Here is a 19,215-nt window from a genome sequence, read left to right as displayed (position 1 = left end):
TTGACCAACTTATTCAACAGAATACTCGCGGGCGAAAAGATGCCCGAAGAATGGAGGAAAAGTGTTCTAGTTCCCATTTTTAAGAACAAAGGGGATGTTCAGAGCTGTGGGAACTATAGAGGAATAAAGTTGATGAGCCACACAATGAAGTTATGGGAAAGAGTAGTGGAGGCTAGACTCAGGACAGAAGTAAGTATCTGCGAGCAACAGTATGGTTTCATGCCTAGAAAGAGTACCACAGATGCATTATTTGCCTTGAGGATGCTCGTGGAAAAGTACAGAGAAGGTCAGAAGGAGCTACATTGTGTCTTTGTGGATCTAGAGAAAGCCTATGACAGAGTACCAAGAGAGGAACTGTGGTACTGCATGCGTAAGTCTGGTGTGGCAGAGAAGTATGTTAAAATAGTACAGGACATGTATGATGGCAGCAGAACAATGGTGAGGTGTGCCTTAGGTGTGACAGAGGAATTTAAGGTGGAGGTGGGACTGCATCAGGGATCAGCTCTGAGCCCCTTCCTGTTTGCAGTGGTAATGGATAGGCTGACAGATAAGGTTAGACTGGAATCCCCTTGGACCATGATGTTCGCAGATGATATTGTCATATGCAGTGAAAGCAGGGAGCATCCAGAGGAACAATTGGAAAGATGGAGACATGCACTGGAAAGGAGAGGAATGAAGATTAGCCGAAGTAAAACAGAATATATGTGCGTGAATGAGAAAAGTAGAGGGGGAAGAGTGAGGCTACAGGGAGAAGAGATAGCGAGGGTGGACGACTTCAAATACTTGGGGTCAACAATACAGAGCAATGGAGAGTGTGGTCAGGAAGTGAAGAAACGGGTCCAAGCAGGTTGGAACAGCTGGCGAAAGGTGTCTGGTGTGTTATGTGACAGAAGAGTGTCTGCTAGGATGAAGGGCAAAGTTTACAAAACAGTGGTGAGGCCGGCCATGATGTACGGATTAGAGACAGTGGCACTGAAGAAACAACAGGAATCTGAACTGGAGGTGGCAGAAATGAAGATGTTGAGGTTCTCGCTCGGAGTGACCAGGTTGGATAGGATTAGAAATGAGCTCATTAGAGGGACAGCCAAACTGGATGTTTTGGAGACAAGATTCGAGAGAGCAGACTTCGATGGTTTGGACATGTTCAGAGGCGAGAGAGTGAGTATATTGGTAGAAGGATGCTGAGGATGGAGCTCCCAGGCAAAAGAGCGAGAGGAAGACCAAAGAGAAGGTTTATGGATGTGGTGCGGGAAGACATGAGGGCAGTTGGGGTTAGAGAGGAAGATGCAGGAGATAGGCTAAGATGGCAAAAGATGACACGCTGTGGCGACCCCTAACGGGACAAGCCGAAAGGAAAAGAAGAAGAAGAAGAAGACTGGTATTCACCCAAGTGGGAAGGTCCATATCAAGTACCCCTGATAACCCCTACAGCTCTAAAAATAGCAGAAAGATCGACGTGGGTACATTTGTCTTATTGTAAGAAGGTTCTTGATTTTGAAACCATTGTTAACAATAAAGACTATTTGTTTTGTTGGCTATTTGTAAGATAGTTGCTCTCACTTGCACTGCTAAGGGCGCTTTAAGTCCGGTTACCAAGGAGGCAGTGGTATTTAGAGTTATGTCATCTCAACCCGGTGACAGGGTTCATACTCAGTCTGACCAAAAAAATTTAAGGGCTTTTTAGGGGCATTCTTAGGGGCTGACACGAAAAATTTAGGGCTGACATGGAAACAATTTAGGGCCAACACGAAAAATTTAGGGCCATCATGGGGAATAAAGAGTAAGGAAAAAAGACTCACCCAATGGTGCCATCAACCGTTCTTGGTTCATCAAATGTTCCAGTACCTCAGTACCTGTGACAGTGATCACCTGTTGCCCCTTGTGGTAGTTCTCATTGATATGACCATTGTCAATGTCTTCACATAACAGTATACAGAAAAACAGATTCTAACTACAAATGCAACTATATACACAAATGTGTTCTACTGATGTCTGTCTCAGCACCCCTACTCTAGCTCCTTGAGCCTAGCCAGTGCCTCCTCTATTTGTTGCTCCAGAGGTGCCAAAGTGGCTCTCTTGTCCTTTGCTCTGGCTCTGAGTGCATTGGCCTCGGTGATAAACCTCAGATTCCTCTTTTCTTCTGCCTCCTCACAGAGCCTGTCAGCCTTCTCAATAAGCGTTGATATGTCAGTCTCTATTCTGGCTTTTTTGGCTTTGAGGCAGTAGAGATGAAAAGTGGGCAGCGATGCTAAATGTAGCCAGGTACGAAGTCTTCCTTTCCCCACAGTGGTAGTTTTTAGCAATGTCACTGTCTGGGAACATGACTGCAAACACTTTCGAATTATTTTCACAAGATTTATAACTGTAATGGCTGCAAATCACTTTTAAAGTCCACATGATCTCTGCCTTTAACGAGTCAGTCTTCGTGTATTGAACTACGTTCATAAAGCCTGACTTCTGGCTGGACAACTGTAGGTGCGCATTACGGATAGCAACTTACTTACAAATAACCGGTTAAAACCGGCTTTCGTTTTTTTTTTTTTAAACCGAAACCGTAATCGGACTTTCGAAATCGGTTAAAATTTCCAATCATTTCTTCCGGTTCCGGTACTCCACATTGTGCTATTTTTTCAACATCATTTCCACTTTTTTCAAGTTTCGGTGTTAGAGTAAAGTTGGACTCAAAAGAACATTCAGTTAAATCAAACAATCATCAAACATGGCATCGAGAAAACGCTCCAAAGTATGGGAGTAAACTTGTTTAAATGCCAGACATCAAAACACTACTTGCATAACGGGGGGAACTCTGTGAACTCGTCACTCCGGAAGAGCAACAACAAAAATAGTCCGTGCGGAACCCCGCACCGCAACTCGAGGTCCCGCGGGTGAATTATGTAAACACCACTATAGTACCGTTTTTTTGCTACAGCTGTTCGGTTAAAACCGGTTATGAAAGTGTTTTTTTGCGATTCCTAGTGCGCATGCACTGCTAGTACCACTGCCTGAAGTTGATGCTTCATTATCTTTATATTTTAGAAACAGATTCATACCAACGAAAGATGAGAGAGTCTTCGCCAAATCAGCGTGTCTCCTGTTTTTCCGGTGCGACTCTAGCGCTTTGATGCCCATCTTTTCAAGCTGGTAACTCTGCTTGCACAGATGGCAGTAAAACATGTGCCGATCTTTTGGATCTCGACGAACCCAGCTCCCAAACTCCTTACTTTCAACCCAAGCTTCTTGAAAAATGCACTTCCCCGTGATACAAGTTGGATCGATGAAAGTCGTAACGAAGACGAAGTGAAATGCCTACTCACGGATTCAAACAATGGAATATACACAAGATGGCGACTCGTTGTCAACAGGGTGACTTCCGTTGACAATTTCCGGCTGATTTGGACGCCAGACAGATCGCTATTTTTTTTTAAAATAAAAGATTCATTTATTTTTTTAGGGAGAATTTTGGCGGTAGAGGTCCTCCCTTTGATTTTTTTTAATTTAAGGCCTTTTTAGCGGCTTGACCGGTTTTCACGGATTTTAAGGACTTTTAGGAGCCCCTAAATGCTCCTTCGAAAATTTAGGGTTTTTTAGGGACTTTTAGGGCCGCGTGTGAACCCTGGGTGAAGAAAACAACCTGCCCAACACATTTAGGGGAGTGAGTCCACTACCATAATGGCGACAAAATGGTAAAATTCTGCTATTTGGTGTTGAATGGCGACGTTGACAACTATTCTACTTTCCCTGTTTGTGTGGCACCTATGAGGACAACCTGTACACATACACAGTATGACAATTACAGGTATGAAACCACCTGGGTCAAGAACATTAGACCGTACTAAAAGAGAAATGACAGACGAAAACTATGGACATAGTATCCAGACTAGACATATTGGGTTGGTGTTTTGCTCCCCACATAATCAAACTGCCTTAATTATAATTCCTCAATGTGTACTTACTAATGTAGCCAAGGATAATGGGCAAAACTGGGGAGTAGGATACGAATGGTAAGCAACGTTTTTGATGTTGGATGGGGACATCTCATTAGCGAGACTCGTGATTATTGGTCCAGCTGGTCACTAGATCCAGCACGATACCACAGAGGGAAGTTTAGCATGAATAAAACTACCAGGGGTCTAATTTTCAAGTATCAATAAAACCAACCAGTAGGCCTTGCTATATGGTAATGGGCCTAGACTAGCGGAAGTGATCCTCAATTTGACATAGCATTTTGTTATGGAAATCGAGCAAAACCTGGAATGCCACTTAGGACGTCTACTAAAGGTGGAAGTATCCTAATAGCTGAAGATGTGACGATGGACGATTGGTTTCTGGTAGCTCCAGGAGTTTCAGGACAAAAAAATCAGTGGCTTTTTATGGTGGAAGAACCAGTAAAAGCTTAATGAAAATATTACGTAGTTTGCATGAATCCAAGGCTGTTGTTGCAAGTCATTCACACATTATTATCTGATAACTGTACCACAGAATTAATGACCAAAACAGTTTCTCATGGTGAGTGCAAGCAATGGGATTCAGTATATCCATTGACTTCTTTTGAAAAACAAAAACCATCGTTTTCTAGAGATGTCGCCACCAACAATTTTACATGCATTTAATTATAAGGGAAAGGAAGTAAACTGGGAAACCAGTCATCTTAACATGTAAAACTATGTTTGAAGTTGATATTTTGTTCAAACTATTGTCGCGCAGTGACATCTGGTGGCGGTGTGGGGATAGACCTTTCGATAAATGACCTAGAAATGTGACTGTATACTCTGCTCTAAAACCTTGCTTCTACTGTTATCCATTCACCCAATGTCTGCTTATGAACTAACTTCTGCTGTACATGCCATATTACCCAAGCATTGGCAAAAAAGCAGCTGTCTGGCAAGAGGACAACAATCCAACATAAACTGACGCCATTTGTGTTCCTCGTGGTGTTCCAAATGAGTATAATTTGTCTGACCAAGTGGCAAAAGGATTCAAGTCTTTACTCTGTTGGTGTTGTACAACCAACAAGAATGTGGAGAGAATAAAGTACATCCACTACAGTGTCCAAAATTGGGAAATGGTACTCGGTTTTGAGGCGGAACATGAACAACTCGCAGCCACTTATTTACTGGCATTTCAAAACCGAACAGCTGTGGACATGATCCTGGCTGAAAAAGTGGTGTCTGCGCTCTCTTTAGGGAACAACATTGCACCTTCATTTCGAACAATACAGCAGTCTGACCAGGGCTATAGAAGGCCTTTGGGTCCTCAACAGCAAGATGAAGGAGCATTTAGTGTTGACACCTACATGTGAGACAATTGGATGTGTGTTTGACAGATATAAAGCGCTCATCTCATCTATTTTAATTTCTATTATCGGTTTTCGCAGCCATTTTGACCTTGTGTGGATTTTGCTGTAATTCTCTGTCTGTGGTCTCTCCGAAACAGAATATTTATCACAGCAATCTCACCCATGGAGAACAAAATGGCGCAGATTTGCTTGGGACAGATCGTGATGAAGAGAGTATTCCATCTGACTTGCCTGATGTGTTTCCAGATCCTGGCTGTTATGACGACAATACATAAACCAAATATTTTTCCTCTCAGTGTAATAATGTCCTTTATCATAAAGATAATCCCATAGTTGAAATTATAGCAAAGTGACTATTTTAACTGATTAGAGAATTTGAGCAGATAATAGATAAACAGGAGGGAAATGTTGGATTAATTGTACATAACGTTCTCATATTTGCTCTCTTGCTTTGCTTTTAATGCTCTTTCTCATGCTTAATGTGCTTAATGTGGCCAGAACGGGCAAGAGGTTGTAACTGTACACATCCTTTACGTTCTCCTTGCGAGCAAAAGTTCCTCTTGTCTTCCTTCTTTGAGAGAAAATCGTACTTTAAATGTCCTCGGGTGTGTGAACCCAGCACACAGCTCATGTAATCTATGATATCGTACTTCACAACTGTCATTGGTTGCGTAAACCTGGCAGGTTCCTATATGACTGGTGTCACAGTTTTGTCCGCATTGTAGGCAGTAAGTCAGACTTATTTACGGTGAAGGTTGGATTGCACCATGGCTGTGCATTTGTCACGGATTCTATTCATAACATTAATGGACAAAATCGCAACGGACAGCCAAGGTGTACAAGGGGTTTGGTTTGGTGGCCTCAGAATTGCATCTCTGCTTTTTTCAGGTGACGTTCAATCAGTGTCCTCAAGCTCTCACTAGAGCAGTTCACAGCCGAGCGTTACGCGGCTGGGATGAGAAAAAGCACCTCCAAATCTTATACCATGGTTTAGGTCTAGGAAATAATGGAGCCGGAGTTCGACAGGTGGCTTGGTCCAGGATCTGCAGTGATGTAGACTTTGTATCGGTCTGCTGTGGTAAAGAGGGAAAACCTCTCAATTTTCGAGTCGATTTACTTTTCAACCCTAACCTAGGGTCCCGAACTGTGGGTCGTGACTGAAAATACATGAGCCAGAATATAAGCGGCCGAAATGAGTTTCCTCGGCAGGGCTTCCAGCCTCTCCCTTAGAGATAGGGTGAGAAACTGTTATCCTGGAGGGCCTCAGAGTCGAGGAGCCAGATGAGATGGCTTGGGCATCTGATTCAGATGACTCCCAGGTGAGGTGTTCTGGGCACCTCTCACCGGAAAGCGAATCCAGGTACAGCCCAGGATATGGTGGAGAGACTACGTCTCTCGGCTGTCCTGGGAACGCCTTGGGATTATCCCAGAGAAGCAAGAGGAAAAGCCTGGGGAAAGGTAAGTCTGGGCATCCCTGCTAAAGCTACTGCCCCCATGACCTGACCCGGATAACCAGTAGAGGAAGGATGGATTGATGGATGGACGGATGGATGGATTAGATTGTGGCACTGCACCCTATGAGGGAGGGATAGGACAAGATAGGGCAGAACAAGGATAGGAGAAGCATACAAGGACAAGGGTCATGGAACAAACCCTACTATACAACTGAAATGTGCTGGGGATAACACATTTCCAGGGGTGTGTGCCTACGAACACATACAAGTGGATTGACACGTTTTTACGTGCACAAAGACTGACAGAAATGTCTTAATCGCTTTGCCTTCACCGCGGAGCCAAAGGACCCTACCCAATCAAAAAAACACAGGACCGTGCCCAAGAGCCTGCCACATAAGAGCAACCCAGTGGATAGGAAACATCCCACGCCAAGGGACCCAGGGAGGTCTGCATGTTTGCCCTAAGTGCCTGGCAATTGGCCACATGGTGGGGGCCCCAGGGACCAATGTCACCGCCACCACCGCTCCGGAACCCACCCTGACCTTGCCACTCCTGCAATTCCAAGAGAGCCAAATGCCACCCAGCTCCCAAACTCCTTACTTTCAACCCAAGCTTCTTGAAAAATGCACTTCCCCGTGATACAAGTTGGATCGATGAAAGAACTACGCTACGTCTTAACGAAGACGAAGTGAAATGCCTACACCCGACAATAGAAAGATAAGAGGTGGTGTAGGGTAACCCAGAGACATGAGAGGGGAAACCCAACAGAAAGCACATATCCATCTTAAGGGGGCCTGGCCTCAGGAGCAACAGGCAACTCGGTGAAAATCCACCTTCCCCCTGTGACTGCCAGGTCCCCGGCTGACTAACAGCGATTGGTCCTACCCTGTGAATCAGTGCTTCCCTGTCCCACACACACCGAATAGTGTGGTTTATTCAAATCTGGAGGGCCAATGAGACAAAAAAAAAAAAAAAAAAAAGACAGGGCCCAAAGCTTGCATGGTTCAGGTTCTTAATGTTGGCTGTAAGTTTACCTTTAAATACATGCCCAGGTGTGTCGTCTATTAACTCATGTTTTCAGTTAACCTATCAGGAGCTTCCAAAAGCCATGACCTCATCATCCGGCTTCCCCTGTTCTTAAAAGATGTAGTTTTTTTGTGTACGGAAGCTTTTTACCTCAAAGAAAATAAAGTAAAAAATATTTTCCCATCATCATTGTGGCACGGTACAAAATTAAATAATTTGGGTGATCCTGACTGACCTGAAACAGGAGAGGTTTAGTGTGATTTGACTTCAGACAGCGAGACAAAACATGAAGTGTTTTTTGACATTGTGTGTAAACATCTGGCTTCAAATGTACCTATTCATCCCAGTAATGATATACCCAAGTTATCCCAGAAGTGGTGCATAATTTAGACTGCTTAGCTCTATAAGTTTTGATGAGATATTTATGCCTAAATGCCTAAATATTTAATGCTACAGGAATAATCTGAAATTTGATCTGCAGGAGACCATGAGTTTGCTGTTATTGAGTAGAAAATGTCTTCATGAGACTGATGACTGCCTGAGAATACTTGCTTTCCTGTAAATGAATATTATCATCAGTATATAGATTGATTTTGTGTTCTGTCATGAGTGAAGAAAATATCCTTGCATGCTGGTTCGGCACAAAGGACCATGCGTGCCGGAAAGCATACTGGGAGCATGTAAATAGCGTTCAGTGCATGTTTTGTGAAAATTATTTCGTGACTCATTCCTTTATGTGTTTTATTTGCTAATTATGCTACTCTGTTTTCTGTGGTGTGATAATTTTAGTTTCAATGTGACACCGTGAGTGTGTACAACATCGTCAGTAATCATATGGTCATCTTCTTCTTCTTTTCCTTTCGGCTTGTCCCGTTAGGGGTTGCCACAGCGTGTCATCTTATGCCATCTTAGCCTATCTCCTGCATCTTCCTCTCTAACCCCAACTGCCCTCATGTCTTCCCTCACCACATCCATAAACCTTCTCCTTGGTCTTCCTCTCGGCTCTTTTGCCGAGCAGCTCCATCCTCAGCACCCGACCACCAATATACTCACTCTCTCGCCTCTTCTTCTTCTTCTTTTCCTTTCGGCTTGTCCCGTTAGGGGTCGCCACAGCGTGTCATCTTTTGCCATCTTAGCCTATCTCCTGCATCTACCTCTCTAACCCCAACTGCCCTCATGTCTTCCCTCACCACATCCATAAACCTTCTCTTTGGTCTTCCTCTCACTCTTTTGCCTGGCAGCTCCATCCTCAGCATCCTTCTACCAATATACTCACTCTCTCGCCTCTGAACATGTCCAAACCATCGAAGTCTGCTCTCTCGAATCTCATCTCCAAAACATCCAACTTTGGCTGTCCCTCTAATGAGCTCATTTCTAATCCTATCCAACCTGGTCACTCCGAGCGAGAACCTCAACATCTTCATTTCTGGCATCTCCAGTTCGGCTTCCTGTTGTTTATTCAGTGCCACCATCTCTAATCTGTACATCATGGCTGGCCTCACCACTGTTTTGTAAACTTTGCCCTTCATCCTAGCAGAGACTCTTCTGTCACATAACACACCAGACACCTTTCGCCAGCTGTTCCAACCTGCTTGGACCCGTTTCTTCACTTCCTTACCACACTCACCATTGCTCTGGATTGTTGACTCTAAATATTTGAAGTCGTCCACCCTCGCTATCTCTTCTCCCTGTAGCCTCACTCTTCCCCCTCCACTTTTCTCATTCACGCACATATATTCTGTTTTACTTCGGCTAATCTTCATTCCTCTCCTTTCCAGTGCATGTCTCCATCTTTCTAATTGTTCCTCTGCCTGCTCCCTGCTTTCAATGGATATCACAATATCATCAGCGAACATCATGGTACAAGGGGATTCCAGTCTAACCTCATCTGTCAGCCTATCCATTACCACTGCAAACAGGAAGGGGTTCAGCGCGGAACCCTGATGCAGTCCCACCTCCACCTTGAATTCCTCTGTCACACCGAAGGCACACCTCACCATTGTTCTGCTGCCATCATACATGTCCTGTACTATTTTAACATACTTCTCTGCCACACCAGACTTATGCATGCAATACCACTGTTCCTCTCTTGGTACTCTGTCATAGGCTTTCTCTAGATCCACAAAGACACAATGTAGCTCCTTCTGACGTTCATTGTACTTTTCCACTAGCATCCTCAAGGCAAATAATGCATCTGTGGTACTCTTTCTAGGCATGAAACCATACTATTGCTCGCAGATACTTACTTCTGTCCTGAGTCTAGCCTCCACTACTCTTTCCCATAACTTCATTGTGTGGCTCATCAACTTTATTCCTCTATAGTTCCCACAGCTCTGAACATCCCCTTTGTTCTTAAAAATGGGAACTTGAACACTTTTCCTCCATTCTTCAGGCATCTTTTCGCCCGCGAGTATTCTGTTGAATAAGTTGGTCAAAAACTCCACAGCCATCTCTCCAAATTGCTTCCATACCTCTACCGGTATGTCATCAGGACCAACTGCTTTTCCATTTTTCATCCTTTGTAGTGCCTTTCTGACTTCCCCCTTGGTAATCATTGCCACTTCCTCGTCCTTCACACTTGCCTCTTCAACTCTTCCTTCTCTCTCATTTTCTTCATTCATCAACTTCTCAAAGTATTCTTTCCATCTATTTAGCACACTACCGGCACCAGTCAACACATTTCCATCTCTATCCTTAATCACCCTTACCTGCTGCACATCCTTCCCATCTCTATCCCTCTGTCTGGCCAACCTGTAGAGATCCTTTTCTCCTTCTTTCGTGTCCAACCTGGTGTACATGTCTTCATATGTCTCTTGTTTAGCCTTTGCCACCTCTACCTCTGCCCTACGTCGCATCTCGATGTACTCCTTTCGCCTCTCCTCAGTCCTCTCAGTATCCCACTTCTTCTTCGCTCATCTCTTTCCTTGTATGACTCCTTGTATTTTGGGGTTCCACCACCAAGTCTCCTTCTCCCCTTTCCTACCAAACGACACACAAAGTACTCTCCTGCCTGTCTCTCTGATTACCTTGACTGTCGTTGTCCAGTCTTCCGGGAGCTTCTGCTTTCCATTGAGAACCTGTCTTACCTCTTTTCGAAAGGCCGCACAACATTCTTCCTTTTCTCAGCTTCCACCACATGGTTCTCTGCTCTACCTTTGTCTTCTTAATCTTCCTACCCACCACCAGAGTCATCCTACACGCTACCATCCTATGCTGTCGAGCTACACTCTCCCCTACCACTACTTTACATTCAGTAACCTCTTTCAGATTACATCATCTGCACAAAATATAATCCACCTGCGTGCTTCTACCTCCGCTCTTGTAGGTCACTATATGTTCCTCCCTCTTCTGAAAATAAGTGTTCACGACAGCCATCTCCATCCTTTTTGCAAAGTCCACCACCATCTGTCCCCCAAAGTTCCTTTCCTGGATGCCGTACTTAACCATCACTTCTTCATCGCCCCTGTTTCCTTTACCAATACGTCCATTACAATCTGCACCAATCACAACTCTCTCGCTGTCTGGGATGCTCAGAATCACTTCATCTTGTTCCTTCCAGAATTTCTCTTTCAACTCTAGGTCACATCCTACCTGTGGGGCATAGCCGCTAACCACATTGTACATAACACCCTCAATTTCAAATTTTAGTCTCATCACTCGATCTGATACTCTTTTCACCTCCAAGACATTCTTAGCCAGCTCTTCCATTAAAATAACCCCTACTCCATTTCTCTTCCCATCTACTCCGTGGTAGAAAAATTTAAACCCTGCTCCTAAACTTCTAGCCTTACTTCCTTTCCACTTGCTCTCTTGGATGCACAGAAAATCAACCTTTCTCCTAATCATCATGTCAACCAACTCCTGAGCTTTTCCTGTCATAGTCCCAACATTCAAAGTCTCTACACTCAGTTGTAGGCTCTGTGCATTCCTCTTTTTCTCATGACGATGGATCCGGTTTCTTCCTCTTCTTTGTCTTCGACATAATCATATGGTAACTTACATCGATGCTAAAACACATGCTGGCACGCATGCTGACAGTGTAACCAGTGTGTATTAATACTGTATTTTTTTTTGGCTCCACCACATGCTACAAAAGCTCAAAGCATGCTGTTTCATAACATTTTATTTTACTAGATTGATAATTTAAATTGAACTTTTTTTTAATTCATTTTAAAGAGACCTTAACCTATGTGCTTTTTTGCAAGAGTTCAAAATGTGTTCATTTAATAGATAAAAATACATTTTCAGAAACACGGATTTCATAAGCAACACTATTTTACAAGTGGAAAGATCTGTCTGTCTATCTACACACAGACACACAAACATCTACACGTATTCTTTAGAGCGTGTATGGACACCCAAAAAAATATGTGGGCTAACATCTTAATTTAAGATGTCAAAAACATTTTGTGGTTCCCGATGTTGTCTTTTCCATGGAAACCGAGTCGAAACGGCTATGAGTATTAGTGGTTTTGTGTTTACAATTCGTAAACCGTTGTATTTTTGCCTTTCAGAATTGGCAAATTTGCCCATTTGTGGATTTAAAAAACAATTTGTTTTTGCAACCTATCCTGTTTTATTCACTGAAAAACTCACCTTTTTGGCTGTTTCTTGCAAAAGCATTGTGTCATGTAAAAATATTGCTTTGTTGCCATCTTGTGGTAGGTATCCTGGAGAAAATTACAAACTTTATGTGTGGCTTTCAAGTACTCTTTTGTTTCCACTAACTGCGGAGGATGAGAACCGAGCCCTGTGCAAATAGTGAAAAGGCACCCCTGCTATTAATGCTGGCTAGGGACCCAACCGTGTATAGCAAAATCTCTGACTAATTGACAACCATGATAACTCCAATGAAAAATAAATTATCTGAAAATATCTTTTTATAAGGTGAATCAGAAGATGTCGTATGAAGAATATGCAGGGATTTACTGCACTCCAATATCGCTTACCTTGCAGGCCTGCATATTTGAAGGTTCCCCATCCTGGAATATTATAACAGCCTCCACCTTCCTCTTGTTCTTCTGAATCGCAGCGAAATATCAGGACATTCATGTCTGCTAGTGTTAGCTTTGACATCAGCCTATGTGAGAGTTTCACTCAAGATGATAAATACAAAACAACACAACAATGCATTTTTTTTGATAGATGAATAATATCTCTTCAGCATTCACGCCATCATAATAATAATCCATCCTTCTATCTATTGTCCGAACAATTTATCCTTATGAGTGTTGCGGCTGTGCTGAAGCCTATCCTAGCACGGTCTACACACTGAAGTGGTCGCCAACGGAATAAAAAACTATTCACACTCACATTAATGTACAACAGTGCTTCTCAAATAGAGGGGAGTGCCCCGCGTAATCTGTGAGGAGGGTGGGGGGCATGTATGACTCCAGGGAACAGGCTTTTTTTTTGTTTCATACTAGAATAAAGTGTAATTGCACAGCCACTACAGTAGTTGGCAGTGGTGCTCTCATTGTCAGAGTGTGCACAGGGAGTATTAAGGTTTATAGTGTCGCGGTTTTTTATTGCACCAAGCAGGCGACCTGAAGTACAGTAAACAAACCCATAAGAAACAACATGATTTTTTTTTAAAGGGGATTAAAAGAAAGGCAGAGAGAGCCAAAGACAATGAGACAAAAGAAAGTCACCCGAAAGCTGAGACGAGGAAATATGACGAAGTGTATGTAGCATTTGACTTCACCGTGACTACAGTAGGAGACAAGGAAAGAAAAAAAACTGTTGGCAGCGGACAGCATGATGCCAAGTAAATTAATGCACCACTTAAAAGACATTACAACCCAATCATGCTGATAAGCCGCTTGATTATTTTCATCAAAAACATGCCGAATATTAGGTGTGACATAAATTTCGCTATCATTGGAAAGGGATTTGAAAACCCTTTAACATATTACTTAAATGATCTCAATTGTTCAAATAACATAAAAGTTATGAACATTTACAGATTGGGAATATGGACTAATTATGGCATTGGTAAAACGATAAGAACAAAAAGTTGGGACCTTCCCGGTTAATTAGGATGTTCAAAATGTCATTTCTTTTTGTTTCTCAGTGGATTTTCATGAAATTTCAGTGATGACAGCCTGACTAAAGCATTATCATTTCCATTTATTTATATTGTTATATATATGTTTTTGATCATTTTAAGGAGAACAAACAAGGAAATAAACATATATAAAAGTAGACTTACTGTGCCAATGGCATCTTAAGAGCCTCTGCTGGGTTTTCATCTGGAAGACTTCCTTTTTTGTATTTTAGGCTGAATTGGGACAGAAAATAGCGAAGTGCCCCAACCAACTTCTGGGCTTTAGGGTCCAAACTAACCCTACGGGAACAAGAAAAGGTTTAACATCTTGTGCTAATAGTTGTGCTCAAAATAATACTGGTGTCTAAAAGCATGTCTAAAGTTCAAAACCCTTATCCTGTAATCCATCTTTTTTCATAGTCGCTTATCCTCACAAGGGTTGCAGGGAGTGCTGGAACCTATCTCAGATGTCAACGGGCAGAAGGGAGGGTACACCCTGAACTGGTCGCAACCCAGTCACAGGGCACATCGAGACAAACAGCCGCACTCACAATCACACCTATGGGCAATTTAGAGTGTTCAAGTAATGTTGCATGTTTTGGGGATGTGGGAGGAAACCGGAGTGCCCGGAGAAAACCCACACAGGCACGGAGAGAACATGCAAACTTCACACAGGTGGGGCCGGGATTTAACCTGGGACCTCAGAAATGTGAGACCAATGCTGAGCCAATGTGCCACCTCCTTATACTGTAATACTTTTTAAATTTAAAGGCATTGGGAATGCCATCCATCTATCCAGTTTCTGTACAGGTGATCCTCATTAGAATCATGAGCGGAAAAGGATTAAACAGAGACCATGACCATGTGGTGGACGTTTAGAGAGGAATACTGTAGGGTAACTTTTTGAGAAGTGGTGAGACGAGCTCTCAGTTGGCAAGAGTAGCTTCCAGAAGAATGGCCACTAGAGCAATGATGATTAAATAAACTGGCACGAGGGTACTTTTTATGTTTTCTTGTAGTGAAAGGGAAATTGGTGGTGAAACCAAGCGTGGGAAATCATGAAAGGTATTTGGTGGGCTCAAAAATGTTACACTGGGAGGAGAAAAGAATAGATGGAGATATGAAGTAAGGCATGGCTGGAGGCAGCCAGGCATAAAATGACGTATGGCAAATGGGACAACTAAGAAGGAGCGAAAGATATATACAAGTTGGCCAGCTGACGAGAAATGGGAAGGATGTGCAGCAAGTTAGGTTGATGGAGGATGAAATGTGTTGACTGGTGCCAGTAGTGTGCTTGATGGATGGAAATATTTTGAGGAGTTGAAAAATGAGGAAAAACAGAGTGATGGAAGAGACGAAGAGATAATGGTGGTCAACCAGGACATTTTCTGGTAGGAAAAGGGGTGAGAAAAAAGGGTGAGATGTCTGTATAATGGAGGAAATGTGTAATGGTGCCCACTGAGGAAATATGGTACAGCATCAAGAGGTCTGGAAAGCCAGACTAGTATGTTGGAATAGTACAGGACATGTATGAGAACAGGAGAGCAGTGAGGTGTGCTGTTAATCTGATGGAGCAGTTTAAGGGGGACACTGTGGCCAGATCAGTGTCATCCATTGAAGCTACATTGCTCATTCAAAGATTCAGATTACAGCATTTACTGTACATTCCCATCAGAAGATTTTAAAACAATTTTGTGTTTTTGCAAACTCACAATGAAAACGTCAACAAACAAAAAAATACATTGCTTAATAAACCAAGCCAACTATGAATTATAAATTTGAAAGGTCGCTTCCAACTTTGTTTCATTTTTTTTTTAACACAATGATATCCCTGTTTGTTTTTCTTGGTGTAAAATTGCAGTTGCTTGCAGAATATCTTTAGCAGTCCATGAAAGCTGAATGATGCTCCCAAACCATTTTAAGATTAATGTTATGTTGCCTCCTATATTTAAAATACAGAATTAGCTTTTTGTGCACTGTATTGTCCGTGCTTTCCTCTTGGATCAGGCTGTGCCAAAGTTGAATTTTAAAATTACGCACAATCTCATCCTGCACTTTCTATTTTGGCTTCAGACCAGACCTTTCCCACTGGGAAAAGAGAAAATCTCATCCAGTTTAACCACTTTTTCTTCGATTATTCACATACACCGACAGTCATTCCATCTTAAAACAACCGCATTTCTTTTTTAACGTTCTCTCTTTAACGCAGAATATTTGCGAAGAGACTGCATCAGTGGTGCACAATTGCACACGCGCGCCGTTTAGAGGGAACATTGGCTGACGGCTTTTTTTTTTGGCACACCGTCCCGTGATCGACCAAGACTGCCTCGCGATCAACGCATTGAGCACCCTGGACTACAGCAAGTTTCAGCTCTGAGTCTTCCACTTTACCAAGTGATAAATCAGATGACCAATGAGGATAGGCTGCAATGCCCATGGACCATGATGTCTGCAGATGATATTTTAATCGAGGGTAGAGGACTGAAAATAAATAGGACGTAGAGCAATGATTAATGTGATCAGGTGGTGATGAAACGGACCAACAGAGGATGGAAAAGGTGGAGAAAAGTGATGTGTGTTTTATGATACGAAGATTTGTGTGTCTGGTTGGAGTAAGGATAAAAAGGAAGGTTAATAAAAATGTGGTCAGTTCACCTATCATGTAGGAGCATCAGTTCAACCGGCAGGAAAGTTAAGCATGCACCTCAAACGGGGCAAAAACTTTCCTCTGCCTATTTTTGATTTGCTTTATTTTTTCTGTTCTGTTTTTGTTTCCTCAACAATAAATTACCAGCTTCACACAAAGCTGCAACGTTGTACTTCTCACAAAGACAATATGCATTTGACACGAATAAAGATTGATCCTAACCCATCATCTACACAAACATGCGCTTTCCAATTTTCATACACCTTATTTTCTTTTTCTTTTGTCATTAATTTTATTGCTTTTTTCCCCCTTGTAGTTGCAGTTTTTTTGATATAGATTACATTATATTCCACCTAAAATTTCATTGCCTGTGTGTGGTTTATTGAGTACCGCCTATGTAATTGGGAACTTTTAAAATTAATGTGTAGAAACCTTCAGATTTCTTTTAGATTTATGAATAGAGGTTTAACGTTCCTTTTTCCTAAATGTAAAACAGGATGCTCTTGCCCATTTCAGTCCACTGTTCAGCATTCAAAGCATGCTCTGAGTGTTCCCATCATGCTTTGCGGCACTACAATGGATTTACATAACATTTAAAGTGCACGTTTAGTTCAATTATTTTGTCAGTAATTGTTTTATTTGTTTTATTATTTGCAAGTTGTGCTATTCTGTTTTCTGTGGTGTGATAATTTGAGTTTTGGTGTGACACCATGAGTGTGAACATGTTGACTAATGACTTGTCTACACATCATCAGTTTGTGAGAGAATGTAAGCTTCTTTTGCCTTTTTTCCAAATTCTATCTCACTGCCTCGAAATTTGAAATTGAGGGTATTGTGTATAATGTGATAAGCGGCTATGCCCCACAAGTAGGAAGTGACCTTGAGTTGAAAGAGAAATTTTGGAAGGTACTAGATGAAGTTGTCCTGAGCATCCCAGAGAGAGAGAGAGAGAGAGAGAGAGAGAGAGAAAAGGATGGAATTGGCAGTGAACACTTCTTTGCAAAAAGAGACGAACCTAGAGTGACCTACAAGAGCAGGTGGATTATATTTTGTGCAGACGATGTAATCTGAAGGAAGTTACTGATTGTAAGGTTGTGGTGGGAGGGAGTGTAGATTGACCCCATAGGATGGTGGTGTGTGGATGACTCTGGTAGCGGGTCGGAAGATTAAGAAGACAAAGGTAGAGCAGAGAATCAGATAGTGGAAGTTGGGGAAGGAAGAATGTCGTGTGGCATTTCGGAAAGAGGTGAGACGGGCTCGAGATGGACAGGAAGAGCTGGAATACTACTTCCAAGGTACTCAGAGAAGCAGGCTGAAGTGTACTTGGGGTGCCTTCTGGTAGGGGAGGGGAGAAGGAGACTTGGTGGTGGAACCCCAAAATACAGGAAGTCACCCAAGGAAAGATATTAGCAAAGAAGAAGTGGGACATGGAGAGGACTGAGGAGAGGCAGAAGGAATACATTGAAATGCGACGTAGGGCATAAGTAGAGGTGGTGAAGGATAAACAAGAGTCATATGATGACATGTACACTAGATTGCATACGAAAGAGGGAGAAAAGGCTCTCTACAGGTTGACCAAACAGAGGAATAGAGATGGGAAGGATGTACAACAAGTAAAGGTGATTAAGGATAGCAATGGAAATATGTTGACTAGTGCCTGTAGTGTGTTAAGTAGATGGAAAGATTACTTTGAGAAGTTAATGAATGAAGAGAATGGAAGAGAAGGTAGAGTCGAAGAGGCAAGCGTGAATGACCAGGAAGTGGCAATGATTAGTAAGGGGGAAGTTAGAAAGACACTGAGCAGAATAAAATATGGAAAGACAGTTGGTCCTGATGACATACCAGTGGAGGTATGGAAGTAATTTTGAGAGGCTGTGGAGTTTTTGACCAACTTATTCAATAGAATACTAGCAGAAGAGAAGATGCCAGAAGAATGGTGAAAAAATGTGCTAGTCCCCATTTTTAAGAACAAAGGCGATGTACAGAGCTGTGGAAACTATAGTGGAATAAAGATGATGAGCCACACAATGAAGTTATGGGAAAGAGTAGTGGAGGCTAGACTCAGGACAGACGTATGCGAGCAACAGTATGGTTTCATGCCGAGAAAGAGTACCAATGATGCATTATTCGCCTCGAGGCTGCTAATTGAAAAGTACAGAGAAGGTCAGAAGGAGCTACATTGTGTCTTTGTGGATCTAGAGAAAGCCTATGACAGAGTACCAAGAGAGGAACCATGGTCCTGCATGCGTAAGTCTGGTGTTGTGGAGAAATATGTTAGAATAGTACAGGACATATATGAGGGCAGCCGAACAGTGGTGAGGTGTGACAGAGGTGTAACAGAAGAATTTAAGGTGAAGGTGGGATTGCATCAGGGATCAGCTCTGAGACTCTTCCTGTTTGCAGTGGTAATGGATAGGCTGACAGATTAGGTTAGACTGGAATCCCCTTGGACCATGATGTTCGCAGAGGATATTGTGATATGCAGTGAAACCAGGAAGCAGGTGGAGGAACAATTAGAAAGATGGAGGCATGCACTGGAAAGGAGAGGAATGAAGATACGCCAAAGTAAAACAGAATATATGTGTGTGAATGGGAAGGGTGGAGGGGGTGAGTGAGTCGACAGGGAGAAGAGATAGCGAGGGTGGACGACTTCAAATACTTGGGGTCAACAATCCAGAGCAATGGTGAGTGTGGTAAGGAAGTGAAGAAACGGGTCCAAACAGGTTGGAACAGCTGGCGAAAGGT

The 19,215-nt window shown here is 42.7% G+C and overlaps 1 protein-coding gene across 1 annotated transcript in view; it reads right to left on the bottom strand.

The window, feature by feature from the left end:
* Nucleotides 1-19,215, bottom strand: part of agla (amylo-alpha-1, 6-glucosidase, 4-alpha-glucanotransferase a) — a 233,519-nt gene that overhangs the window by 19,744 nt on the left and 194,560 nt on the right. Inside the window, exons 20-21 of the mRNA XM_061838544.1 lie at nucleotides 13,989-14,123; nucleotides 12,727-12,857 (exon numbers count right to left, since the gene is read on the bottom strand). Coding sequence (XP_061694528.1) covers nucleotides 12,727-12,857; nucleotides 13,989-14,123 — 266 coding nt within the window. The remainder of the gene's footprint in view (nucleotides 1-12,726; nucleotides 12,858-13,988; nucleotides 14,124-19,215) is intronic.

Source organism: Syngnathoides biaculeatus, chromosome 13 (assembly GCF_019802595.1).
Source record: "Syngnathoides biaculeatus isolate LvHL_M chromosome 13, ASM1980259v1, whole genome shotgun sequence".
NCBI lineage: Eukaryota > Metazoa > Chordata > Actinopteri > Syngnathiformes > Syngnathidae > Syngnathoides > Syngnathoides biaculeatus.
The sequence above is the reverse complement of the archived record's forward strand: the minus strand, read 5'-3'. Positions and strand labels throughout refer to the sequence as shown.